This window comes from Rhincodon typus, chromosome 7 (genome assembly GCF_021869965.1).
Source record: "Rhincodon typus isolate 14 chromosome 7, sRhiTyp1.1, whole genome shotgun sequence".
Classification (NCBI taxonomy): Eukaryota; Metazoa; Chordata; class Chondrichthyes; order Orectolobiformes; family Rhincodontidae; genus Rhincodon; species Rhincodon typus.
In genome coordinates, this window is record NC_063338.1 from 22,491,026 (window position 1) to 22,515,922 (window position 24,897).

The 24,897-nt window shown below is 39.6% G+C and overlaps 2 protein-coding genes across 2 annotated transcripts in view; both read right to left on the bottom strand.

The window, feature by feature from the left end:
• Positions 1-24,897, bottom strand: part of LOC109937504 (collagen alpha-3(VI) chain-like) — a 747,545-nt gene that overhangs the window by 244,954 nt on the left and 477,694 nt on the right. The gene's annotated exons all lie outside the window — the stretch shown is intronic.
• LOC125483512 (collagen alpha-3(VI) chain-like) overlaps positions 1-24,897 on the bottom strand; it is a 53,696-nt gene that overhangs the window by 23,132 nt on the left and 5,667 nt on the right. The window contains exons 2-6 of the mRNA XM_048599147.1: positions 20,021-20,659; positions 15,592-16,230; positions 12,584-13,177; positions 5,831-6,460; positions 2,041-2,628 (exon numbers count right to left, since the gene is read on the bottom strand). Coding sequence (XP_048455104.1) covers positions 2,041-2,628; positions 5,831-6,460; positions 12,584-13,177; positions 15,592-16,230; positions 20,021-20,659 — 3,090 coding nt within the window. The remainder of the gene's footprint in view (positions 1-2,040; positions 2,629-5,830; positions 6,461-12,583; positions 13,178-15,591; positions 16,231-20,020; positions 20,660-24,897) is intronic.

A 24,897-nucleotide genomic window follows, 5' to 3' on the forward strand; every position in this document is an offset into this window, starting at 1 on the left:
TACTCTGCCATTCAATAAGTTCAAGGCTGATCTGATTGTGACTTTAACTCCATTTTCCAGCCAGCTCCCATAACCCTCAACTATTTAGCAATTTATAAAAAGACTGTCTAACTCAGCTTTGTATATATTCTATAATACTTAGCCTCCACTGCATGACTGGAAAAGACAATTCAGAACACAAGCAAACCCACTGATAGTTGGGAGAAACCGTGAACTGTTTGCAATGCAGACCGTAAATCTATGGAGAGAGTGATAAGAAGTCACCATAGGGCTGCACTTTCATGAGAGACAGACGACTGATAGTGATTTAACACAAGGGTCACCACACCTCAGGCGATTGGAGGGGGGGTGTTGAGAAGGAGAGAATTTCATTATAACCAGGAATTGAACCCACATTGTTGGTGTTACTCTGCAATACACACCAGCCATCCAGCTAAACCAACTAACCCCCCAGAGAATGATGCATGAAATATATAAAGGGGGAATGTTCCTTTCTGTAATTTAAAGTATAAAGAAAGAAAGTGAGGTTGAATTAGTGTCAATTTTAGTCATTTTTTTACAGAAGAAATTTTAAAATGGAGTATCTTGAAATGTCATTCTTTTAACTATTAACTAGAAATTCACATTGTTTCAAGTTACTGCTTTCTGCATCGATCGTCACAAGTATCAGAGAATGTTAATCAAGGCCATGTCGTAGATGTTTTATGTTTACATATTCGAAAGGCATTTGAACAAGTGTCACTCGGGTGATTTGTTCAATTCAAAGTCCATGAAATTAAGGAGACGATGGGGGCACGGATAAAGGTTTAGCACATTGCCCATATGTAACATAGAGGTTTGAATTTTTACAGGCTGACAGGTGGATTGCAGAGTAGTTTCCTGAGACTCATTCTGGGTTTATTACTAAGCATAACATAGACTTGGGCGTAGGGAGCAGAATTATGACATTTTCAGATGATTCAAAAGTTTGCACTGGGCTGAATAATAATGAGGACAGTTACAGAATTTGTGGTGAAATTGCCAACAGTATGATAGACGCCAACCAGTGTTAAGAAATGTTAAAGCAATAAAGTGCCTTTCTTATCCTTGTGACCTGCCAAAGTGTTTTGTAGCAAATGAAGTATTGTTTGAAGTCTGCCTGCTTATGTAAAGAAGGACACCTAGCAGCCAATTTGCACATAGGAAACATCCATAAATAGAAATGGAATAATGATCAACCTGTTTTCATGATTTGGATTGAAATCTGAATATTGGCCTGGACACCAGCAATAACTTCCTTGCACTTCTTTGAAATAGTTGTACTGAATCTTTTTATGTTCATCTTAGAAAGTGCCTTAGAATTAGAATGTTTTAACATTTTTGCTCAGAGATACCATTTTCAACAAAGCAGGAGATTATGGAATCCCTTAACTTGAGTTTAAGTATTGGCTAGTATCTAGGGTTTAGATGGTGCACTTTAAGAGGGCTAATATGGATAATAATAAGAACAACTAATACTTCTGTGGAGAGAAACAGTCAATGTTTCAGTTGAGGAGATATCAACAAAGTTGGAAGGTTTCTCCTTAAAAAAAAAGGTTAAGAGTTGACCTAATGGAGGTTTTCAAAATGAGATATTCAATAGTATCGTAAGAGAAAAAAAAAATCTCTATGGTGTGCGGCTCAGAAACAGGAGTCCTAAGTATGAGATCATTAGAAATTACCTAGAGGAGAGATGAGATTATATTTCACTGAGAATTGTCAAAATGGGAACCATTGTACATGAATAGGTGGTGAAAACTAATTTTATGAATGATTCCAAAAAATGAGCTGGTAAGGTATTTGAGGAAGTTTAACTCAGAGGATTCTAAACAAAATGAGACTAAGCGTGGCTCGTTCTTTCAATGTGCTAATGCAGGCACACAGGATATTTGGCTTCATTCAGGGTTTCAAGTTTCTATGAATCTATGGTTTCACATTTTCACCTTCTATTTAATTGAAATTTAGATGATGTTGTGTAAATTAATGGCACAGATTAAACATAATCGGTCAAAGGCTTCTTACCTTCAGGAGTAACAGTAGTTATTTCCTCAATAATGAAGACGGTTTTAACTTTAGATACCAGCTCCTTTTGAATACTTAGTAATTCCTTAAAATCGCCCAGTTTCAAAATAAAATTTGGCTCATATACGATCTTTTGAAGCTCTGCTGTGTCTGCGTTCTTGGCTCCAATAACAATGGGCACAATACCAGCCTGTTTCATTGTATCTGCTGCCTGTCCAACATCATCGCTGGATTTCCCAGCAGTGATGAGCACCAGGATTTGTGAAGCTCCAGCATCTCCTCTGCTCCCTGCGGATGGGCTGAAGACATTCCTTGTTACATAGTCCAGTGCAGCACCAGTGTTGAGGGGTCTCCCTGTTTTCAGTCTCAGCTTATGTATTGCATTCATTAGCTCATCGTTGGTGGAATAAGTTTTGAGGCCAAATTCAACTCTTGAGTCAGAACTGTATTGTACCACAGCAACTTGGTCTTTGTCAGGTCCAATATCAAGCTCCTGAACTACGTTCTTAACAAAATCACGGACTAGAGGGAAGGATCTTCCCATTCCAGGAGATCCATCAATTAGGAAGACAATATCTCTCTTCCTGGCTGCAGAAATTGAGCAGAGATTTATATGAATATTTAAGTAGCTATAGAGTAAGCTAAGTAATTAGGAATCTGATGTGAACATTAAAATTTACAGTTTTTTTTGGAGGAGATATACGCTAGGTCAAGTACTTGGATTCACAAGATTCATAACCAAAGTGCTTGCCCATCTTTGATACATGTGCATCCTCAGAGCTCAGTGAAGTGCCAACCCTGCTGTAGGCCATTGCAGCTTATCTCCTTCAACACATTTCTTTCATCTTGGGATTCAACCGAGAGTTCTTTAACTGTTCTCATCACTGTTTTGGGCAATGACAAGGGAGAAGAAAAATCTATTCTAAATATATGACCACAAAATATGGCTCCATAACGCCTTATAATGTTGATGCTACGGGCGCTTTTGCCGGACCAAAATGGTGTCACATTGTGTGCGCAAACATCTGGCATGGCCTGTTCTAGGTGCCATATTGGTAAGGGCATTAGTGCTGACATTAGAAGTGTCCAGAATAGATACATTGTGATGTCAGGAAACATGCAAAGGTTATTTTGACAGCAGTTTTGATACTTTTGTCCTTACAGCTCCAGCTCCCTTTCTTCACCTCCTACAGCTCCATATGTGCTCACCAGCAAGAAAGGAACTCCACACCAACCAGCACTTACTGTTTAAAGGGATCATCAACCACATTCAGATCATTTGCTGGTTGAATTCCATTGGCATTTTCAAATTTTGTAGAACTGTCATGAGTTTTCTCACGCTGTTTAAAGTTCCTGAAATTGACCTGCAGTGGCTATGTATGTGAGAAAGCCCTTAATTGAGACTTCAAGGATTTGTGCATGGACTGACTCCTTATTCGCAATCATGGGTGCTGTAGTTACCACCCCCTGCCTGCACATGAAAGGGGGATTGAGCAGAGATATTTCAGAAGAAGGCGTGGTGCCCAGTGAGGAAAAGGAGGGGCAGAAGGTTTCTTAGCAGCAGGCCTTTTCTCGCCAATGTCTTCAGCTGAGACTTTCTCTCACCTCAATCTAAGTGAGGGGGTGCTCAGTAAATTATGCCACCTCACACAAGCAAACCTACAGGTTCAGAGCACAGCAAGAACAGCGCCGCCAAAAATTATCGCAACAGTGAATCAGGATCTTTCTGACCTGATGCGGATACAAAGAACAAAGAACAAAGAAAATTACAGCACAGGAACGGGCCCTTTGGCCCTCCAAGCCTGCACCAATCCAGATCCTCTATCTAAACCTGGCGCCTATTTTCCAAGGATCTGTATCCCTCTGCCCCCTGCCCATTCATGTATCTGTCTAGATACATCTTAAATGACACTATCGTGCCCGTCTCTACCACCTCCGCTGGCAACGCATTGCAGGCACCCACCACCCTCTGCATTAAGAACTTTCCACGCATATCTCCCTTACATTGTTTGTTTGTATTACACCAGGAGAGTGGAGCACATTGTTGTTCTCTCTGAATAGGCTGAGTACATGTGGCTTTGGCAGAATAGTCAGCTCCTGCATGGACCAGGGTTCCATTAAACTACACATGCCTGACTACTTTATGTCACATCTAACTGAAGAGATGTATCATAACCATAAAGGGTTCCACTCCCAGAGTGTGCAATTGGCGCTGAGCACACCATGCAGGTAGTGGCCAATGTCCTGGCAGCAGTCACAATGTTGTTACTCTACTTTCTGTCGCCTTCATATTGGAGACACCAGGTCAAGTCAGATTGTGGTTGTGGGTGACAAGGGCTATCTGCTGGCTACCTGGCCAATGACAATGATGTACATCCTAATGAGTATATGGCCAGCATGTACGTAATGAGAGTCAAGCTCCCGCATGAAATATCATTGAACGGACCTTCGGAATTCTCAAGTAATATTTCTACTGGCTACAGAGTTGTGGAACAGCTTTGCAGTCCTCTAAGCATGTGTCAAAAATTACTGTGGTCTACCGTGTGTTATGGGTCATGCTAAAAGGGCATCCTTTCTACCAGAGATAGCAAACAGCATTTTCTAAATCTGCAACTTCTATCATCTAGAGTGACAAAAGCAGCAGATGTATGGGGACATCCCCACCTGGAAGGTCCCCTCCAAGCCAAATACCGTCCCGACTTGGAAATGTATCACCGGTCCTTCATTGCCACTTTGTCAAAAATCTGGATCTCCCTCTTTAATAACACTGGGGTATACCTGCACCTCGAAGCTTACCACCAACTCCTCGAAGACAATTAGTCAACAAATGGTCAACAAATTCTGGCCTAGCCAGCAAGGCCTGCATTCTGTAAATGAATTAAAAAAGGTGGGACTATGAATAATGTGTATGAACTGTGGTTCATAGAGAATATTTTTAGTTAAGTCAAGGTGAAGTGGTGAATTAAGCAGTGTGCGAAAGAAGGATAGTTTATTTGTAAGGATATATATTTAAAGAGACATTCATTGATCATGACCACATCCGTGGGGTCGTTAAATTTCTTCAAACATTGCATATAGGTGCATTGTTTGAATTGGCAGTTGTGGCTGTCTCCTCCCGGTGCATTTGTTATGACTTAGCTGGAGGTCAAGGTACAGATAAAGGATTTGTCTCTCTTCCTGCCCATCTCCTGTGCCAAAGCTTCATATCCTCACTCTCTCTGTCCTGCGTTTTCACTTCCCCTGCAGGTTAGACAGTCTTCCTCAGTCACTTCCAGCATCTGTTGCAGCCAGGATGCGCTTCATCTTTAAGAAGAAAGCAAAATACTGTGGATGGCAGAAATCTAAAATAATGAAAAGCAGAAACACTGGAGAAAGTAAAGCAGGTCAGGTAGAATCTGTGAGAAGGGAAACAGAGTTAACATTTTGGGTTGAACATGTCTCCTTCTTCAGATGCTGCTGGAATGGTTATTTCAACATTTTCTATTTATGCTTCCCTTTAATGGTACAAGCCGGCTTTATGTCGGACATGCTAGCTATGCACGGTGTTAATCTCACATGAACAAGAGACCCTGCAGAGCAACGTGCTTAGCACAGGTCTACACACTCATCTTATTTAAATTTAGAGGCAGCGTAAAGCCCATCTGCATGACAAAGAACATTCCATAGATTCATTACGTGTCGCGATCCTTATGTCATTTTTTGGAAATTTTCCAATCTTTCTCACTATTGGTAACTCTAGTGGTAATGCAATCATATCTGCAAAAAAAAAGATAAAACTTGATTTGTGTACCTTCTGTTGTAATCACTTGTTCTTCAATACTTATTGGTTCTTCAATAACAGTAGGTACTGCCAGTGTGGTCAGTGGTATTATCATCTGATCCAGTAAATCTGGCAGAGACTGGAAATCATTGACACTGAAGATCAAACTTGGATCAATTGCCATCTCTTCTAGCTGGGCTCGGTCTGTGTGCTTGACTCCAACAGCGAAGGTCATTACTGCAGCTCGCTTCAATGCATCTGATGGTGCTTCCACATCATCATCGGACCTTCCACTAGTAACAAGCACCAAAAACTGAGGAATGTTTTCTTTTATTCGACTTCCTGCTGAGCTAGTAAAAAAGTATTTACTGGCAAAATCCAATGCTGAACCAGTGTTGGCAGTTGTCCCACCTCGCAATCTGAGGGTCCTGATATGAGACAGAAGTTCAGCTTCTGAAGAGTAAGTGTTTAGATAGAATTCAGCTTCAGTATCATCGCTGTACTGTGCCAGACCTACTCGCACCTGGTCACTTCCAACGGCCAAGTTCCGAACTATTCTTGTGATGAAGTCCTTGACAAAAGGTAAATTGGTGTTTCCAACATTGTCTGATCCATCAATAAGGAAGATAATGTCTCTCTCACTCATTTCCCTTCGTACAACTGGAAAAAAATAGATACCAGGTCAGACAAAATCTCTGAAAAATTTGTTGTAGCTGCAAGACTGTCATGCAACAAGTTCCTAGAAAATGTTCTAAATTCTATTGGAGATTTTAACCATTTTTGCTTTGTTTGTGCTTTTCAAGACTCAAGGGTGGCCTACACTGCCCAGATATATTTTTCAATCAACAATAATTAATGAAAGGTTGCCTCAGTGGAACCTCAAAGGGAATAATCTCTGGATTATTACACGAGCCAAAAGCAAATTGCATTGGAGTGAATGAAATTAATGAGTTAACAATTTGATTCAAAGATTATTGCGTGAGAATTGGGTTTCAATTCATAGTGCACTGTTTCCAGCACTGGAAAAGTGGGAGCTGTGCATTTTGGAGGGTCTTCACCTGAACCATGCTGGGACACATATGTGTAAAATGAGGACAGTGGGGAGAGCTTTAAACTATGCAGTGGGGATGAGGTAGAAAGTGAGAGTAGATGTGATTAAGTTAAAGAAAGAGAATGCAAGAGAGCAAGTTAGCAATTGGGAACTGACAGTCTGGGCAGGAAGGGAAAAAGCATTCAAACTCCAGAGCACCAGACAATAAGGCTAGGAGTGGTGGAAATAATGTAAAGGAAGAATTAATGGCCCTTTATTTGAATTTAGATGATGTTTGCAATAGAGTGGATAAACTGTCAGTGAAAAGACACAGATGTGCGATGACCAAAATTAGGAACTGAATGGAAAAAGTGAAAGAAGGTGTGGTTGAGCTGTTAACAATAGATGTGATCACTACATCAGTGGGACAACATCCTAAATAGGAAGATCAAGGTGTAGATTCAATTTGAGTGCAGGTAAGAAACAGCATGGGACAACAATAATTGGTAGGCGTTGTTTGTGCCATTAAACAGCCATGATAATATAAGGCACAGTACAAATCAGGAAATTAGAGGTCCGTACAATAAGATTAATGCAGCAATCATGGAGATCTTCAATGTGACTGGGTAAACCTAATTCGCAATAATGCCATGGAGGACAAGCTGCTAGAATGTATATGAGATGGTTTTCTGGAACAATGTGTTGAGGAAACAACTATTAAATATCTAGCATTACTAACTGAGAAGGGGATAGTTAATAATCTAATTATAAAATAGCCTATAAGAAAGAGTGATCATAATAGGATAGAAATTGGTAGTATTTTTGAAAAGGATGTAGATTAATCTGAAAATAGAGTTTCCAATCAAAACAAAGGAAACTTTGAAGGTGTGAGATGAATAATCTTTGATGGATTAGGAAATTACATCAAAAGGTATGATAACAGACAGGTAATGGTTTGCATTTAAAGAGTAAATAAAAGCTTAAAAATATTCTTTTGAGGCACAGAAATCTAGCAGTAAAGCTGATGCAAGCATAGCTAACAGAATAAGTTAATGATTGTATCATATTAATGGAAAGCTTATCAAATTTCCAAACTAAGTAGTCAGTTTGAGGATGGGAACGTTTAGAATTCAGCAAAGGAGGACTAATAATTTAATAAGAGAAAAAAATAAAGAAGTAAAGTAACAAGGAATTGTAAATTGGACTGTGAAAGTTTTTGCAGATGTATAAAAAGAAAAATATGAGCAAGGATAAATGTGGATCCTCTACAGGCAGATGCAGAAGAATCAGTAGTGGGGAGTAAGGAAATGGCAGATGAACAATACAAATGCTTTCTGTTTGCCTTTATGTTGGAAAATGCTGAAGTCCTCCAGGATTACGAGGAAACCAAGGAACAATTGAAAATGAGCAACTGTTATCTCCCACAATTCTATAGATTCTGGAGTAGTTCTTACAGACTGGAAGGGAGCAAATATAACCCCACTACTTCAGAAGAGAGGGAGGGAGAAAAAAAGGGAAGGTCAGACTTGTAAACCTGACACTAGTAGTGGAGACAATGTTAGAATTTGTTATAAAGGATGTGATAGCTAGTCACTTAGAAGATAATGGTAGGATTGAAAAAAATCAAAATGGGTTTATAAAACAGAAATAACAGGTTTGACAAACCTGTTAGAGATTTTGAAGGAGTAACGGGCAGAACAGAAAAGGGGGTAACCAGTAGATGCAGTGTATTTGGATTTTCAGAAGGTGCTTAAAGAGTTTTACAGAGCAAGTTATCAACCAGAATTAGAAGACAGGGGATTGGGGGTAGTATACCGCATGGATTTATAGCCAGAAAACAGAGTGTAGGAATAAATGCGCCATTCTCAGGCTGATAGGCTATGACCAGTGGATCAGTAGACATCAAAACATAGATAATAGGAGCAGAGCAGTATTTCAGCCCCCAGCTATTCACAATCTGCATCAATGTTTTGCATGTCGGATAAAATTTAATATTTCCAAGTTTTCTGATGACACAACACTGGGTAGGAAAATGAGTTGTGTGGAGAAAGTAGAGGCTTCAGGCAGGTTAAGCCAGACTATGTAAATGGGAATGAACAAGGTAGATATAGGATAATGTGGAAAAATGTGAAGTTATCCTTTTTTAGTAGAAAAACAGAAATGCAGAGTATTTATTAAATGGTGAGAGTTTGGGAAGTGTTAATGTCTGAAGAGACCTGGATACCCTTGTTCATAAGTCAGCGAAAGCCAACATGTTGATGCGGCAAGAAATTAGGAATGCAAATAGTATGTTGGCTAATATTGCAAGAGGAGCTGACTACAGGAATAAAGATGTCTTAATACAATTGTGTAAAGCCTTGGTGTAACCACAAGTGGAATATTTTGTACAGTTTTAGTATTTCTTTCCCTTTGAGGGTATGCAATAAAGGTTCACCAGATTGATTTCTGAGATAGAAGGATTGTCCTATAAGTGAGTTTTTCTACTATTCATTCATGGGATGTAAGTGCCACCAGCTAGGCCAGCATTCATTGGCCATCCCTAATTGCCTGGAGGGCAATTAAGAGTCAACACATTGCTGTAGATCTGGAGTCACATGTGGGCCAGCCCTGGTAAGGATGGCAAATTTCCTTCCCTAAAGGATATAGTGAACCAGATGGGTTGTTACAACAATCAACAGTGGTTAAAAAGCTTTTTTTTTAAAAATATTATCAATAGTTTAGAAGAATGAGAGGGATCTCATTGAAACATAAAACTTCTTACAGGGCTGGGAGAAGGCAAGAACTGAAGATGCTAGAGTTAGAGTCAATACAGTGAGGAGCTGGAGGAACACAGCAGGTCAGGCAGCATCAGGTGAGCAGGAACATCAACATTTTGGGTTTACACCCTTCATCATGACTAGATGAAGGGTGTAAACCCAAAACTTTGACTTTCCTGCTCCTCTGGTGGTTCCTAGCCTGCTGTGTTCCTTCTGACAGGGCCAAACAGGGTGTGATGCAGGAAGGATATTTTCCCTGGCTAAGGAGTGGAAAATCAGTGGGTGTATCACAGAATACAACAGCAGCCTTTCAGTATTGAGATGAGGAGGATTTTTTTTTCACTCATACCTAGTTTCCTTGTCTCAGTATTATTGGCTGTCTTCAGCTGTCTAGGACCTAAGGTCTATAATTAGTTCCATAAACATATTTGACTCTTGCACACTCTTTCTCGCCCTTCAAAATACTACTGAAATCCTACCTCCTTGATCGAAAAGCTTTTTTTAATATTTGTGCTAATATTTCCTTACATGACTTGGCATCAAACTTTGTTTGGTACTTATTCTGCGAAGCACTGTGGGACATTTTATGACAGCAACTGGAATATGTTTAAAATTGAGGAATTTTTTATATGAATCTAAAACTGCCTCCCAGGTCATTTTTTTAAAAAAAATTGAGCAAGTAAAGAAACAATTTTTGTTTAATTCTGGGAAATGAACTCTGTGAATACAGAAGAACAATGGAGAGATTGTGACAACAATGTGGTTAGTTTTAATTAAATGTTGGGTAAGAGAACATTTTAGAATATCTAATTAAACACAATCTTTGTGAATATTTCATCATATGTGTTTAATCACGCACAGTGATCATACGGTCTGTTTGAAGATTATAATGCTGAACATATTAAATATTTTTTCCTAATTTGTTTCTAAGATTTTGTACCTCGGTACCTTCTATCTAAGATGGTGCAAAGGACTGTAATGCTGAACTTATTATTTCTTTATTTTTCTAACTTATTCCTAAGATCCTGTACCTAGGTATCTCTGTACCCAAGATAGCACTGTAAGTGGCGACTTTGTAAACTTTTCACTGCACTCGTGAGTACTTGTGACAATAAACCTAACTCTAATTCTATATTACGAATGTGATGCAGGGCTAGTTATAATGATAAAGCAATAGAAATGGTGCAATAAGTTGAACAAAAAATGAGGGGCAACATAAGACAGTATTTGTTGATGGACAAGAAGTAAAAGATTATATTTGCTGGTTGTTGCTGAGATTTGTGTTAAATAAGTCAGGCATCAGTGTGAGGTTAACTTTTGTTGTCTGGACGATTTGGACTTGGTCTTTGAAAGTACATTATAGAGACTTGTAACAATACAAAATATGAAAGTGCTGGCAAACACAAAAGAGATTGTAAAGGATTTGGTGAGGAAATATATTAATTAGAGTATCAGGAGATAGACCACATATATGATTTAGAAAGTTTTACAATGTATTTACAACCCAGAAACAGATCATTCAGCCCAATAGACAGGGATCACTCCACACAAGCCTTCTTCCACCCTTCATCATCTAACCACATCAATTTAGTCAAGTTACTAATCAAACCCCTACATGCAAGAGCTCATAGCAGTACTATCTGAGGTTTCCTTGGACAGGGACAACAGTGCATTAAACCTCATTGTGGTACTCTTTGCAAACAGTTTGATTGATGAAGACTGTTAAAATGCAGATGTAGGACTCTAATCTTTGAGTTCCTGGCATTAAATGTAAAAGAATTGTTTATGTATTAGCAATTCATTGTATGTTATCTTCAGATATGCTTTTCTGTTCAGAATTTGACTTGTAACCACCTTGAGCTAATCTGCCTCCTTTTCCTAAAGCTGTTTTAAAATTGACAGAAAAAACTCATTGATCTGTTGCCTTATTCCAGAATCTTGTGATAAAGCTCCCACACTACTTGCTAGCATCTACTGCAGTATGCACTCTTTCTCAAAGAAAATAATAAGTCACGGGCTGGCAATGGTAGCAAGAAGATTTTAAAAATTATCAGTCTGGGTGTTGAAACATATGTTGGGCTGGAAAAAAAAAACTACAAGATCCGTTCTATTTTTCACATGTTCACATTATTCCATCTAAATCTACACTTACTGAGGATGCTAATGTGTCACCAACACACGTGAAAGAGTTATTTAGTATACAGAACTTGAGTATTGCCAAAGCTGTTGATGTTGTTCATTCTGCACTCATATGGGCTGACATGAGAAGGCAAATGTTTAAAAGAAACAACTATTTATGTTGTATGGGAAACACAGAAAACGTGTTCATTAGTTGGTAAATAGACAATGATTGGTCAAGGCATTACCGAGCACCAATGAACGTTTGACATAGGTTTTAATGTTAAATTTGATTAGGCAACACTTGCTGAGAAATCCTAGGTACACCAAGGATTACACGAATAATATATTTAAAATTATCAGTCAGACTTGCAATGTGGCTTACTTAACATTTGTTAAAAGCTAGATGTATCGATAGTCAGGGACCTGTCCCTTGCAGGACAAAGAAAGATGACTAAGCATCTTTTTGAATTAGCAAAAGTATCAGGGCAATATTTCTTTGATGAATTCTCCACAGCAACACTTAGCCAATCATAGTCGGCTTGCAAACAAATCAGCAGTATTTTCTGTGTGCAGTATCAATTGTTACTTCTATTGAAATTTTACTCATTCTTGCATCTGTCCTGATGAGTGCATCATCACCAATACTCAAGGGACATAGTTTCAAGGCCTCTGATTTGTTAGTGGTATGAGTAAGAACTACTAATTTGGATCATATGCCCCTGCATTAAAATTCTTTGCAAATAATTTACTTAAGGAATTTGTTGTGTAGAACATCCTTGCAAATTTTAAATCTGCAATCTTGCTTACCTCTTTCAAATTAATCAATCCCATTCAGTTTGTGTTTTTTAACATACATTAAGTCACTAAGCAGTTTACCTTCAGCGGGAACTGTTGGTTCCTCAATCACAGACACTGCTCTAACTTTAGACAATAACTCTTGTTGAATAGTTGTCAATTCATGGAAGTCTCCCAGTTTCAAAACAGAGTCGGAATTAGACACTATCTGTTGTAGTTCCGTTGCATCTGCATTCTTGGCTCCAATAACAATGGGCACGATACCAGCCTGTTTAATTGTATCTGCTGCCTGTCCAACATCGTCTCTGGATTTCCCAGCAGTGATGAGCACCAGGATTTGTGAAGCTCCAGCATCTCCTCTGCTCCCTGCGGATGGACTGAAGACATTCCTTGTGACATAGTCCAGTGCAACACCAGTGTTGAGGGGTCTCCCTGGTTTCAATCTCAGCTTTTTAATTGCATCTGAAACTGCATCTCTAGTTAAATGAGTGTTGAGGCCAAATTCAAGTTTTGGGTCAGAACTGTACTGTACCACAGCAACTTGATCTCTGTCGGGTCCAATATCGAGTTCCTGGATTATTTTCTTCAGAAAATCTCGGACTTGAAGAAATGATCTTCCCATCTCAGAAGAGCCAGCAATTAGGAAGACGATATCTCTCTTTCTGACTGCAGGAACTGAACATTAATATACAACATCAACATATTAAAATAATTCATGGAAAATAAATTTCTGATTTGGGGAATATAATTAGGATCATTATGATAATCTGAAGGGAAGATTTCAAATTTCAGTTTGCTATTGTCACTGTGGTCCAATTTTGGTTATGCTTTTGTTCTGTCATTAAAGAAGCATTAACATTTCCTGTCCAGAACTACCCCATTTGAGTCCAACAAAATTGGATCAACACATCTTAAGGATATTATTTGAAATGGTAGAATTTGTTTTGTCTTTTCCTGTTAAATTTTTGTTCATTAAGATGCAAGATTAAGACCATGGGAAATGAAATTCTTCCCTACTTTTGCCACATTAGATTTGAATTTCTTTTTAAAGTTTCAGCTCACTTGAATAATTACACCAGAAGTGTATAGCATTTCTCTAGACGAAGTGTCATTTCGAACACTGTTTTTGATCAAAATCATTATCGCTGAAATTAAGATGGTATGGTAGAAATTTTTTAAAACTTTTAGCAAATTTTAAAAAAAACAGAAATTGCTGAATTGAAGGAAGACGGCAAGCAGAAATTTACTTGCAATAGACAATCATGCCAACAATGGTTAAAATTTTGTTATTAGTCAAAATAGGGCAAGAATAGATTTGCCTTTTAGCATCCTTGATCAGTGGCCTCTTAAAAGGCAATATCAGGGGAAATGACAGACAGTCAATGATGCTTTAGCAATCCAATAAATAGGAAGAAAATGGTGGAACTGGAAAATCAAGAGACACCTACGTTTTCACCAAGCCCTCACAGTATAACCTTGTAAGTGGATGAGAATTCAAACTAGATATTAGAAATCTCCACATACATTCATAGAGTGCCAAAACCTTTGATTCTATTACACTTTATCTGACTGCTTAATCCCAATGTTAGCTGTGTTACAGTAACAAGAGCCTGATGCTTAGCCTGCATCCAATCAAATCACCATCATGGAATATCTGCAGATACCTGAGTAAAATTAAATATTGAATCACTCAACTTGCCTTAATCGATTTGTGATCTAACTGCAAAATTTAACAAAATATTAGCTACAATCAGCAAGAAACAGCCACAGAATGGGGAGGGGAAAAAGAAGTGCTAAGAAATGGGAATAATATATATATATATATCTAATTCTTCATATAGCACCACCGCAAGCAATACTATGCAGATTTACATCGATTCCCGGACTGCGTATCAAGGTGCAATTTAAATGGACTTTCTTATGTGATTTGATTTGCAGGCAGCATGGTGTCTCAATGGTTATCACTGCCACCTCATGACACTAGGGACCTGGGTTCAATTCCAGTGATTGTTTGTGTGGAGTTTAAATGTTCTCTTCATGTTTGAATGGGTTTCTACAGGGTGCTCTGGCTTTCTCTCAAAGATGTGCAGGTTAGGTGAATTGGCCATGATACAATTTCCCTGTAGTGTCCAGGGATGTTCAGGTTAGGTGGATTAGCCATGGTTAAGGCACAGTTACAGGGATAGGGTGGAGTGGGGTGGGGGGCTGTGTCTGGGTAGGATGCTCTTTGGAAGATTGGTGCAGAATTGATCGGCTGAATGGCTTCTTTCCACACTCTGGGGATTCTATGATATGGAAGAATATTGTGTGGGCAACAGGTCCCAATCGCCACCCCTGACTTTATGACCATTATGTGCATTTTGAACCAGTACTTCACTGAAAGCAGTTTTATACGATTCACTCATGTCCAATAAGAAACAGATTGAGGGGAGTATCAGTAGGAACTTACGTCTTTCCCTTTAATAGTCTTAGTAATTCATTTTTCTTGTTCACCAGATTCCTCTGTCTGGATGGGACTGAATCTTACCTGAAACTTACCCCTTATCCCCCTCTGACTCCAGTTTCCTACCATCTACAAAATTATGCCAAGTCTCATCCTTAATTCACATAGCAGACCTATGGGAGACTTTCTTCTGAAGAGTAAGAGCACCCTTTGTATTTCCAGAGAGTACCTGTGCAGAGGGTAATGTTTAAACTTTGTGACTGGTCTCATGTCTAAGGTTTCTGATTAGTTGGAGAAAAATATTTCCAGAATTTCAGAAATGGTGACAATTTTCCTGCTCCAATTTCCACAAGCTCTGTACTAACAGACATATAACACGGAAGAGATATATGTATTAATTTTCATAACATCTGTTGATATTTCCTCAGCTTTTATTTCCCACAATATGCTCAGCCTTCCACTCCCATCTCAAAGGTTGCCTTATTCAATCCCTGTTTTTGGACCAGGCTGAGAAATATAAACATTGCATTCAGACCTATAGGGATGCATCGGTGATATTAAAGACTTCTGATGTAAGTCTATGAACATATCAATCTTAAAAGTAATATAACAAGTACCTAACAAAATAAAATTTTAGTTCAGGTACCTTCTGTAGGTGCAACAGTAGGTTCTCTGTTGTCTAATTTTGGCTCATCGATAATTATTTCTGGAACACGCAGTCTTTGTATTTGGGGCAATACCTTTTCTTGTATGTCTGATAGTGAATAGAAATCCCTCAAATTGTAGACCAAATTGGGTTCAAATGCTATTTCTTTTAGTTGCGCTGTGTCAGTATTTCTGGCTCCAATGGCAAAGGTCATGATAGCGGCTCGTTTCAATGCATCTGCAGACGCTTTGATATCATCTCCAGACCTCCCACCAGTGATCAACACTAAAAACTGAGGAACACCTTCATCTTTCCTGCTGCCTAAAGACTTGGTAAAGTGGTGTTTGAAGACAAAGTCCAGTGCTTTGCCAGTATTGGCTGTCACGCCACCTTTAAATCTGAGTGGTCTCAGGAGAGACAGAAGTTCATCCTTTCTTGAGTAGGTGTTAAGATAAAACTTAGTTTCAGGAGCGTCACTGTACAGTACCAACCCAACACGCACTCTGTCACTTCCAATGTCCAGGTTCTCAATTATTCTTGTGATAAAATCACGCACATGTGGTGCGTTTGAATTCCCGATATTATCTGATTCATCAATCAGAAACACAATATCTCTCTTGATTTCAGCTTCAGATGTAACTAGAAAAAATACAAACCAAGGAAAATTATCAGAATTAGATCTGGACAGAGATATGGAATAAAGTAGAGGATTATTGTACTGGTTTCAAGGCTTTTGCCGTCGGGGGGAAAGTACAAGACAACAGTCAACAGAATCAAAAGTCAGGCAATGGTAAAATGGATTTAAATGCAAGATTCCAGTTGTATGTCTCTACAATTAATATTTAGAGAGAACAAGTGAGAGAGAGAGAAAAGGATTGAAATACATTAGCAAAATAGATCAAAACCAATGTTTGAATTCTGTTATTACAATTGCAAAAGAAACTAAAATTATTGATAAATTCAATTTATTTTTGCATGAGTCTTCAGAAACAAAGGTTGTGGCCAAAGTTTTACTTCAGATAATCTATGTGCAGGTTGTGAGGAATAGGAGCCTCTACCTTGCTTAAGATTTAACTAATGAAGTATTCTGTCCTTTCAAATGCTATTTTCACAGGACAATCTACTTTCCCATTGACAGGAGTTCTGTCATTTACATTTATGCTCGTTGCTACCTTAATCAAAAAATAAAATAAAGAACTATGGATGCTGGAAATCTCAAATGAAAACAGAAATTCCTGGAGAAATTCAGCAGGTCTGGCCGCCTCTGTGGAGAGAAAGAAAAGTGAATGCTTCAAATCCAGTGATCATTCAGAACAAGAGATTTACCAGGATGTTGCCTGGGCTGGAGAGTTTCAGTTATGAAGAGAGATTGGACAGTCTGGGGTTGTTTTCCTTAGAGCAGAGGAGATTGAGAGAGGACAGAGTGAAATATATAGATAGATTAGGTAGACCGGAAGAAACTTTTCCCTTGATGGTGGGATTCAATGACCAGGAGGCATGCATTTAAGATAAGGGCAGATGGTTTAGAGGGGATGAGAGGAAACTTCTTTTTTTTCATGCAGGATAAGGGAACATGGAACTCACTGCCTATTAGGGTGGAAGAGGCAAAAACTCTCCTGACATTTTACAGGTATTTAGATGTGCACTGAATGCTAAGGCATGCAAGGCTATGTGCCAAGTGTTGGAAAATGAGATTGGAATAGTTAGGTGTTTGTTTTTGACAGACATGGACAGGTTGGGCCAAAGGACCTTTTTCTGTGCTGTATATTTCTCTGAACCTATGAGTATGATTGGAAACTCCTGTCAGAAATACAGAGTTCTTTCAGTACGGATAAAAAATACAAGGAGAGGGGTGGCAATCGGCATGTGATTACCAATCCTTGGAAAATACTGCTCCTTAATTTAAGCACGTGCCACATTTACCAACATCAATTATAGAGTAACCCTGAGGTAGAACAATACCATGTACATACGATATAAAAGGGAATGATTGTTTCTTTCAAGTAGTTGTTTCATGACCTCCTCGATAGGCTGTCAAGCAAAGCATTTAGAATGACAAGTCACAAGTTGCTCTATTTGTACAGTCCAACAGTTATAATGAGATTCACTTAGCTCAATCGAAACAACACGTTTAACTAACTTCATTGAATTTTTGAGAAATTAACATGATTGATGAGGGTAATGCGATTTATGTGTTACATATTAACTTCTAAAAGACTTTTGATAGTACGTAATAGACTTGTCAGCAAAGTTGAAGCCACTGGAATAAAAGGGATGTCAACCGAAAGAACTGTGGATGCTGTAAATCAGAAACAAAAACAGAAGTTGCTGGAAAAGCTCAGCAGGTCTGGCAGCATCTGTGAAGAAAAAAATCAGAGTTAATGTTTCAGGTCCAGTGACCCTTCCTCAGAACTGATGGTAGCAGGAAAATGTCGGTTTATATGTGGAAAATAGGGAGGGGTGGTGGGGTAGGGAGTAAACAATAGGCTAGAGCCCAAAGACAAAGAAGAACAAGGACAGACGAAGAAGTTGATCTGGCTGGGAGGGTGAATCGTTGTTAATAGGGACTGTTAGTGACTAACAATAGGTCGTGTGTACTTTAATGCACTACCCTCTTCCCTACAGCCCTCCAGACTCAATGTCGAGTTCAATAATTTTCGGGCCTAAACTCTTCCATGTCCTAGCCCCCTACCCCACATAACAGGCCTTGTTATCACAGAGCCTGCCATTACACACTAACTATTCTTAGTCACTAACAATCCCCATTAACAACGATTCACCCTCCCAGCCGGATCGTTATCAACTGCTTTGTCTATCCAACTGCACTTCTCTCTCTTCGGGCTCTATCCTATCGATTACTCCCTACCCCATCGCCCTCCCTTTTCTCTGCATATAAACCAATGTTTTTCCAGCTACCATCAGTTCTGAGGAAGGGTCACCAGACCCGAAACGTTGACTCTGATTTCTGTTCACAAATGCTGCCAGACCTGCTGAGCTTTTCCAGCAACTTCTGTTTTTGTTGGAATAAAAGAGATAGTGGCAGCATGGACATAGAAAACAGAACATTGGCGTGAATAGTTTTCTTTTCATACTGAAGGAAGATTACCCAGAGGTCAGTGCAAATGATTTTTGTGTTCAATTTCAAACTTTACAGATGACAGAGAATTTATAAAATTTGTTAATTGCGAGAAGGTTAGTGGTAGAATTCAAGAGATTATATACAGGCTGGTGGAATGGGTAGACACATGACAAATACACATTAATGCAGAGAAATATGAAGTGGCACACTTTGGTAGGAAAAATAAATGAATGGATACAATTCTAAAGAGGCTGCAGGAAGAGAGACTCACAAATAAATGTGCGCTGATCATTATAGCTGATGTGACAGTTGAGAAACTGGTTAAAAAGGTACATGGTATCATAGGGTTTATAGAGACACTGAGTACAAAAGTAAAGAAGTCATGATAAGTCTCTATGAAATAATTTTCCAACGTCAACTGGAGTATTGTGTCCAATTCTCAGACTATGCTTTTGGAAGCAATGTACAGGCTTTAGAAAGGTGCAGAAAATATTTACATGGACACTTTCATGCTGAAAGCTCTTCAGTTCCATGGATTGATAAGTGAAACTGTTGTCATTCTCCTTAGAAAAGAAAAGGAAAGAGATGAAATTTGATGGAAGTATTCCGAAACATGAGGAGTCTGGACAAAGGAGATAGACAGAATATGTTCATGGGAGCTAAAAGATCAAGTACCAGCGCACATGGGTGAAGGTGAGTGGCAAAAGCACCAAAAGTGACATCAGAAAATGTTGTTGTTTAATGCAATGAGTGATTAGAGTTCACACTGCCTGAGATTATTGTAGAGGCATATTTAATTGTAACTTTCAAAAGCGAATTGGATAAGTACCGGAGGATTAAAAAGGAAAGTTTGGAGTTACAGTGAAAAGGATAGGAAATGAGACTAGCAGAATTGCTCTTACAGACACCTAAAGTGGACTTAATGGGCAGAATGGCCTTTCTCAGTTCTGTAGCTATACATTATACTATCTGGCAAACAGCTGTCAGCTGTGGGGGTTGGGGGGGGTGGTAGTTGAGCATCACTAAGCTGGCATGTAAATAAATATTATATTGAGTTAACCAAGACATTGTCTATCTCATCTACCACACAAACAGAACATAATCCAGTCAAAGATATCTATTTGATTCTTCCTCTGAACTGATCATGTAGACAGGTTTAAGACGTGACATGAATTGGTTTATTTTCTTTGAATTGTTCTGAAAATGGGTGGAAATTGCAAGGGCTTTAATTCAGGGCATGATCTGGAATTTCTCACCTACTCTGCTGATAGACATATTAGTTCTTCCCTTGCTAAGAATGAATATTCTGTGATTAAGATTGAAACAAAGTAGAGAACAAAATTCTTTTACCTTCTGGAATGGTATGGGTTACTCTTTCAGCCATCACTTTTGACTTGTAATGAGTTACTGGTGGAGCAGCCAATGTCAATAATGAGGATGTCACTTGTTCCTTTATGTTTGGTAGGGAATGAAGTTCCTGTACATTGAAGACCAGACCTGGGTCACTTGCAATTTCTTTTATCTGGGCTGGGTTAGCATTCTTGGCTCCTATGGCAAAGATTATCATAGCATCTTGCTTCATTTTGTCTGCTGGTGTTTTAACATCATCTCCAGAGCTTCCACTAGTGATGAGTACCAATACTTGAGGAACACCTTCATCTTTCCTACTTCCTCCAAATCTAGTAAAATGATAGCGGAGGACAAAGTCCAGTGCTGCACCAGTATTAATGTTCCTTCCACCTCTTAGCTTTAGCCCTTTCACATGCGTTAGAACTTCATCTTCAGAAGAATACGTGTTCAGATAGAATTCCGTTTCTGCATAATTACTGTACTGTACCAGACCAATCCTCACCCTGTCGCTTCCAATATCGAGGTTTTCCATGATACTTGAGAGAAAGTCACGGACTGAAGGAAAATTTGCCCTTCCAACATTGTCTGATGTATCGACAAGGAACATAATGTCTCTCTTGCTTCCTCCATCTGGTATAACTGGAAGAAATAGCATAATTTCTTGTAAAATGTACAAAATTAGGAAAAATTGTATACATTACAGCAATTCTCTGTATAGAAAATTAAGGGAAAATCTAACTGGGATTGTTACAATAGTGAAATGAATTGATAGGAGAGTCCATAACGAAGGGGCATTACAACTAGGTCAATCCAAAGTGATGTCAGAAAAGAATGTGTTCACACGAGCGCAGTGGAAGTCAAGAACTCACCCACACAAAAAACCTGCTGAGACTGACGCTGAGGAGTTTGGCAGTCAATGAAAAGTTCAACGCTGTGATCACCAAAATTTTGTTAGACAAGTGTAGATAGAGCTATGACAGAAGTAAGGCATGATTTAATTGAATAGCAGAAAAGACCAGAGGGTCTGAATGGCCTGCACGTTTTCTTACATCCCAAAGGAAATGCTGTGGATGCATATGTAACATAAATAATTTATCTGTGACTGAAGCCAACTTTCTGGATTTTTTTAAGTTTCCAACAGTTTCTGCTCAGTTGTTTTGCAACATTATTTGTAGGAAATTGTTACTTTGAAAGTTGCAAGGGTGACCAAGCCAATGTCACACAATTCACAACGTTGTCTAAAGTCAAAATTGGCCCTTTCAAATTTTAATCAAATGGAAACTTTTAATCATCATGGATATTTTATTGATGTTCAAAAATGGTAACATATTAATCACGTACAGCTGTCAATTACTCAGAGATAAAAGAGTCAAAGTGACAGAAAGAGTAAATGCAGTTTTAAGTTGAAATTTGAAATCAAAATATCGACTGTCTTTTTTTTGTTTACAGCTACAAAGGTACACACCCAGGAATCAATCATAAAATGTTAAGGTTTGTTCTAGTAACATACTAAAAGTTTTCCAACAACAGTGTACATTCTTCCTGCAACCACCACATTTAATCTTGGTAATGTTTTCTCATGTGAAACCCAGACCTTTTACACAGGCAAGTGGGCAATCAAATTGGACAGGAGGCAAAAACTCAGCTTCCCAAAAGCAGCTTAAACTTGTTGCAATCAACTTTTCAGGCAGGTTGGTCTTCTCAACCTCTACGGTCAGAAACCATATTTGAGTTTATTAGCATACCACGAATATTCTTTAATGCTGCAGCCTGCTGGAATTACATACACAAGTGAAACCTTGAAAGCAGGAAACCTATGCGTTCACAAACCTGAGTCTCTACATGAGGTGTGTACGTGATAAGGTGGATTTCTTTCCCCAAGCTCCATTGAGTACAAACTTCTCCACTAACTTGGCTCCTTCGGAACCAAGAGATAGCAAGAACTGCAGATGCTGGAGTCAGAGACAACACAATGTGGAGCTGGAGGAACACAGCAGGCCAGGCAGCATCAGAGGAGCAGGAAAGTTGACATCCTGAAGAAGGGTCCTGACCCAAAATGTCAACTTTCCTGCTCCTCTGATGCTGCCTGGCCTGCTGTGTTTATCCAGCTCCATACTCTGATGTCTCCTTCCAAACCAAGCTAAAGCTTGGTGCAAAAGCCTACAGTGTAAGGCTTGAAACAGCGCTTTGTCAACCAGCAGTTGAAAAGCCTCAGTCCTCTGTGGGCTTGCCTTTTGTATTTAAATGCAAATAGTGTAAAAGCTGAAGGGTGACAGGGTCTGGCCAAGTGAGACAGCTACACTGCTGGATAGTAGCCGGGACAGGTAAGCAGAGCTTAACTGAAAAATGGTCTGAAATGAAACAGGAGTTCAACAGAAAGAAAGGTTTGCAGAACGTGGGCTGGGTAGAAGACCAAAGGAGGGAATTCAACTTAAAGTGTGTACATTTGGCGGTTGGGGGGGGGGGGGGGTGGGGGGGGGGGGTGGGCGGGCATGCGTGCCAGAAGGATCCTGGCAAATGGTGGAAGCAAACTGAGATGTAGAGGGCAAAATCACAGTGGATAATGTCAGGAGGACCGAAAGGGTTGAAGATTCATGTTAAAGCCGAAGAACACAATGGGGCAGTTAATTGAGGCTGAGGCGGGAGAACAAGCAGGTGAATAGGATATGGGGCAGCGTATGGGTAAAGCTGAGCATAGGGGATCCAGATGGGAGTGGAATCGGTGGAAGAGTAAGAACGTCAAGGGAGATAATGATACAGCCAGTAGTCACAGGGAGAGATTGAAAGGCAGGGGGGATGCCAGAGGAAAGGCTGTCTAGTTATGAGAGTAAATTGTACTCGAGAGAGGGAGGCTAAAGAGTGGATGACACAAGGGAGAAATTTACAACTTTTCTCCAAATCTCTATCTTTTCTCTAAATTGGTTTACAAAAGGAAGCTTCATCGAGAATGTACAGTGCAAATGGAAGGGGCCCCAGATCTGTTTGCAAGTATTTCCGCTCAACCACCTGAGGGAATGGAAATAGAAACATAAAAATACTATTGCACGAGCACTCAGTTAAGGACTTTGCTCTGACAGGACATGTTGACTGCAAAATAAAAAAAAAATAAAACTCTTAGAGCCCCAAACTCCAGCATTCCAACCATGTTCCATCATTCATTAACCCTTGACAGGAATGGCACTAGCAGTGATGGTGGTGCTGGGGGTAGTTATTCAGCCATTAGGGAAAATTCACAGGCCTGTACATATTGGAAGCTAAGGACATGGGGATGACACCATTGTGCAGGTTATATGTTGTACGACTGCATCACGGAGATATTGAAGGCTAGGGGAGTTGGATTGAGCTAATTGCCACATACATAGGAAGCAAAGTAAAGATCAAAGCTACAAATTTCCTCCATTTGACAACATTGAGAAGGGGTAAAGCAGTTGTGAGTTATGAAGATTCTACCTCGCTGTGTAGAGGTGGCTGTAGGGCAGGTTGTCACCCAGACATGACCAGTCTGCTAAGGGCTGAAAGGATAGATTGACTCTGTCAAGATCACATGGAAAATTTACATTTTAGCTCAGTACTCCCATGCCAGACATTTGACCACTCAACTCAGCAGCTCTATTATCTTTACTAAGATCAAAAGAAGAAGGAGAAGAAGGGACAAACAACCTGAGTAAAGGCAGTGGCATGACGCTCAGTGGTTAAAGCTGCAGACACTCAAGCAGCAGGTGAAGAGAAGAATCAGGGTCTTCAGTGCTATCCAACAGTTTATAAAGGAATGTTGTACCTGCAGATGAATGAAAGGCAGTGCTGGAGGTATATCTGTGTGACGAGAGATAACATCACTTCCATCTGCCATCTCCTAATAACAGTCCTGCAGCAATGTGACTTGGGACTTGGCGCTGAAGTTCCAGCCTTAAAAGTCCAAGCCAACTGCTACTTTTTAACCTCAAATGGGGATATGTGGGACTTTGCCCAATTGGCCTCCCACATTCGTATAAGACCATAAGAAATAGGAGCAGAAATTAGGCCATTCGGCCCATTGAGTCTGCTCCACCATTCAATCATGGCTGATAAGTTCCTCAACCCCATTCTCCTGCTTTCTCCTGGTAACCCTTGATCCCCTTGATAATCAACAACCTATCTATCTCAGTCTTAAATGTACTCAATGAGTTTGTGAGTTCACAGATTCCCTTTTCAGGAAAGGGATTCACTTTGTCGAGTTCATCATGAACCCAGAGAGTCAAAGTGTCAAAGCCATTGGATGTGTAGCCATAGATGTGTTCCTTCAGGTACAAGGGGCCATGGACTGTACAAAAGTGGTGCTCAGATCTAATACAGTATAGAGCTGGAGGAACACAACAGGCCAGGCAGCATCAGAGGAGCAGGAAAGCTCGCAAAAGCTCAAAAGCTTGCAACAGCCATCTTTCAGTTGGAGTAAGGACTTCTGACATCATGCTGTTATTTGGGAAGCTTAACTCATTCAATCTTGCTGTCAGAGACTGAGCCCAGTATGAGGAAAGAATGCGTTACTTTTTTCCGGGCAAAAGACATTGGGGTAGATGAGAAGCAATGAGTGATTTTCCTGACAGCTTGTGGGCCTGCAGCCTTTTTTGGTTATTAGGAGCCTAGCGTTCCCTGAGGCACCAGATACAAAAACCCTTCAAGAGTTGATGGATTTACTTAAGGAATATTGTGACATCAAGCCTCCCCTAATTCTGAGACATTATGAGTTTTACTCAGCAGTTCGAGAACCGGGGGATCTGTGTTGGGAGATTTTGGCCAGTTTAAGATGACTGGCAAATGCATGTGACTTTGGTTTAACCCTTAATGAGTAGCAAAGAGACCGTTTTAGTATGTGGGATTAATGATGTAATGATGCAAAA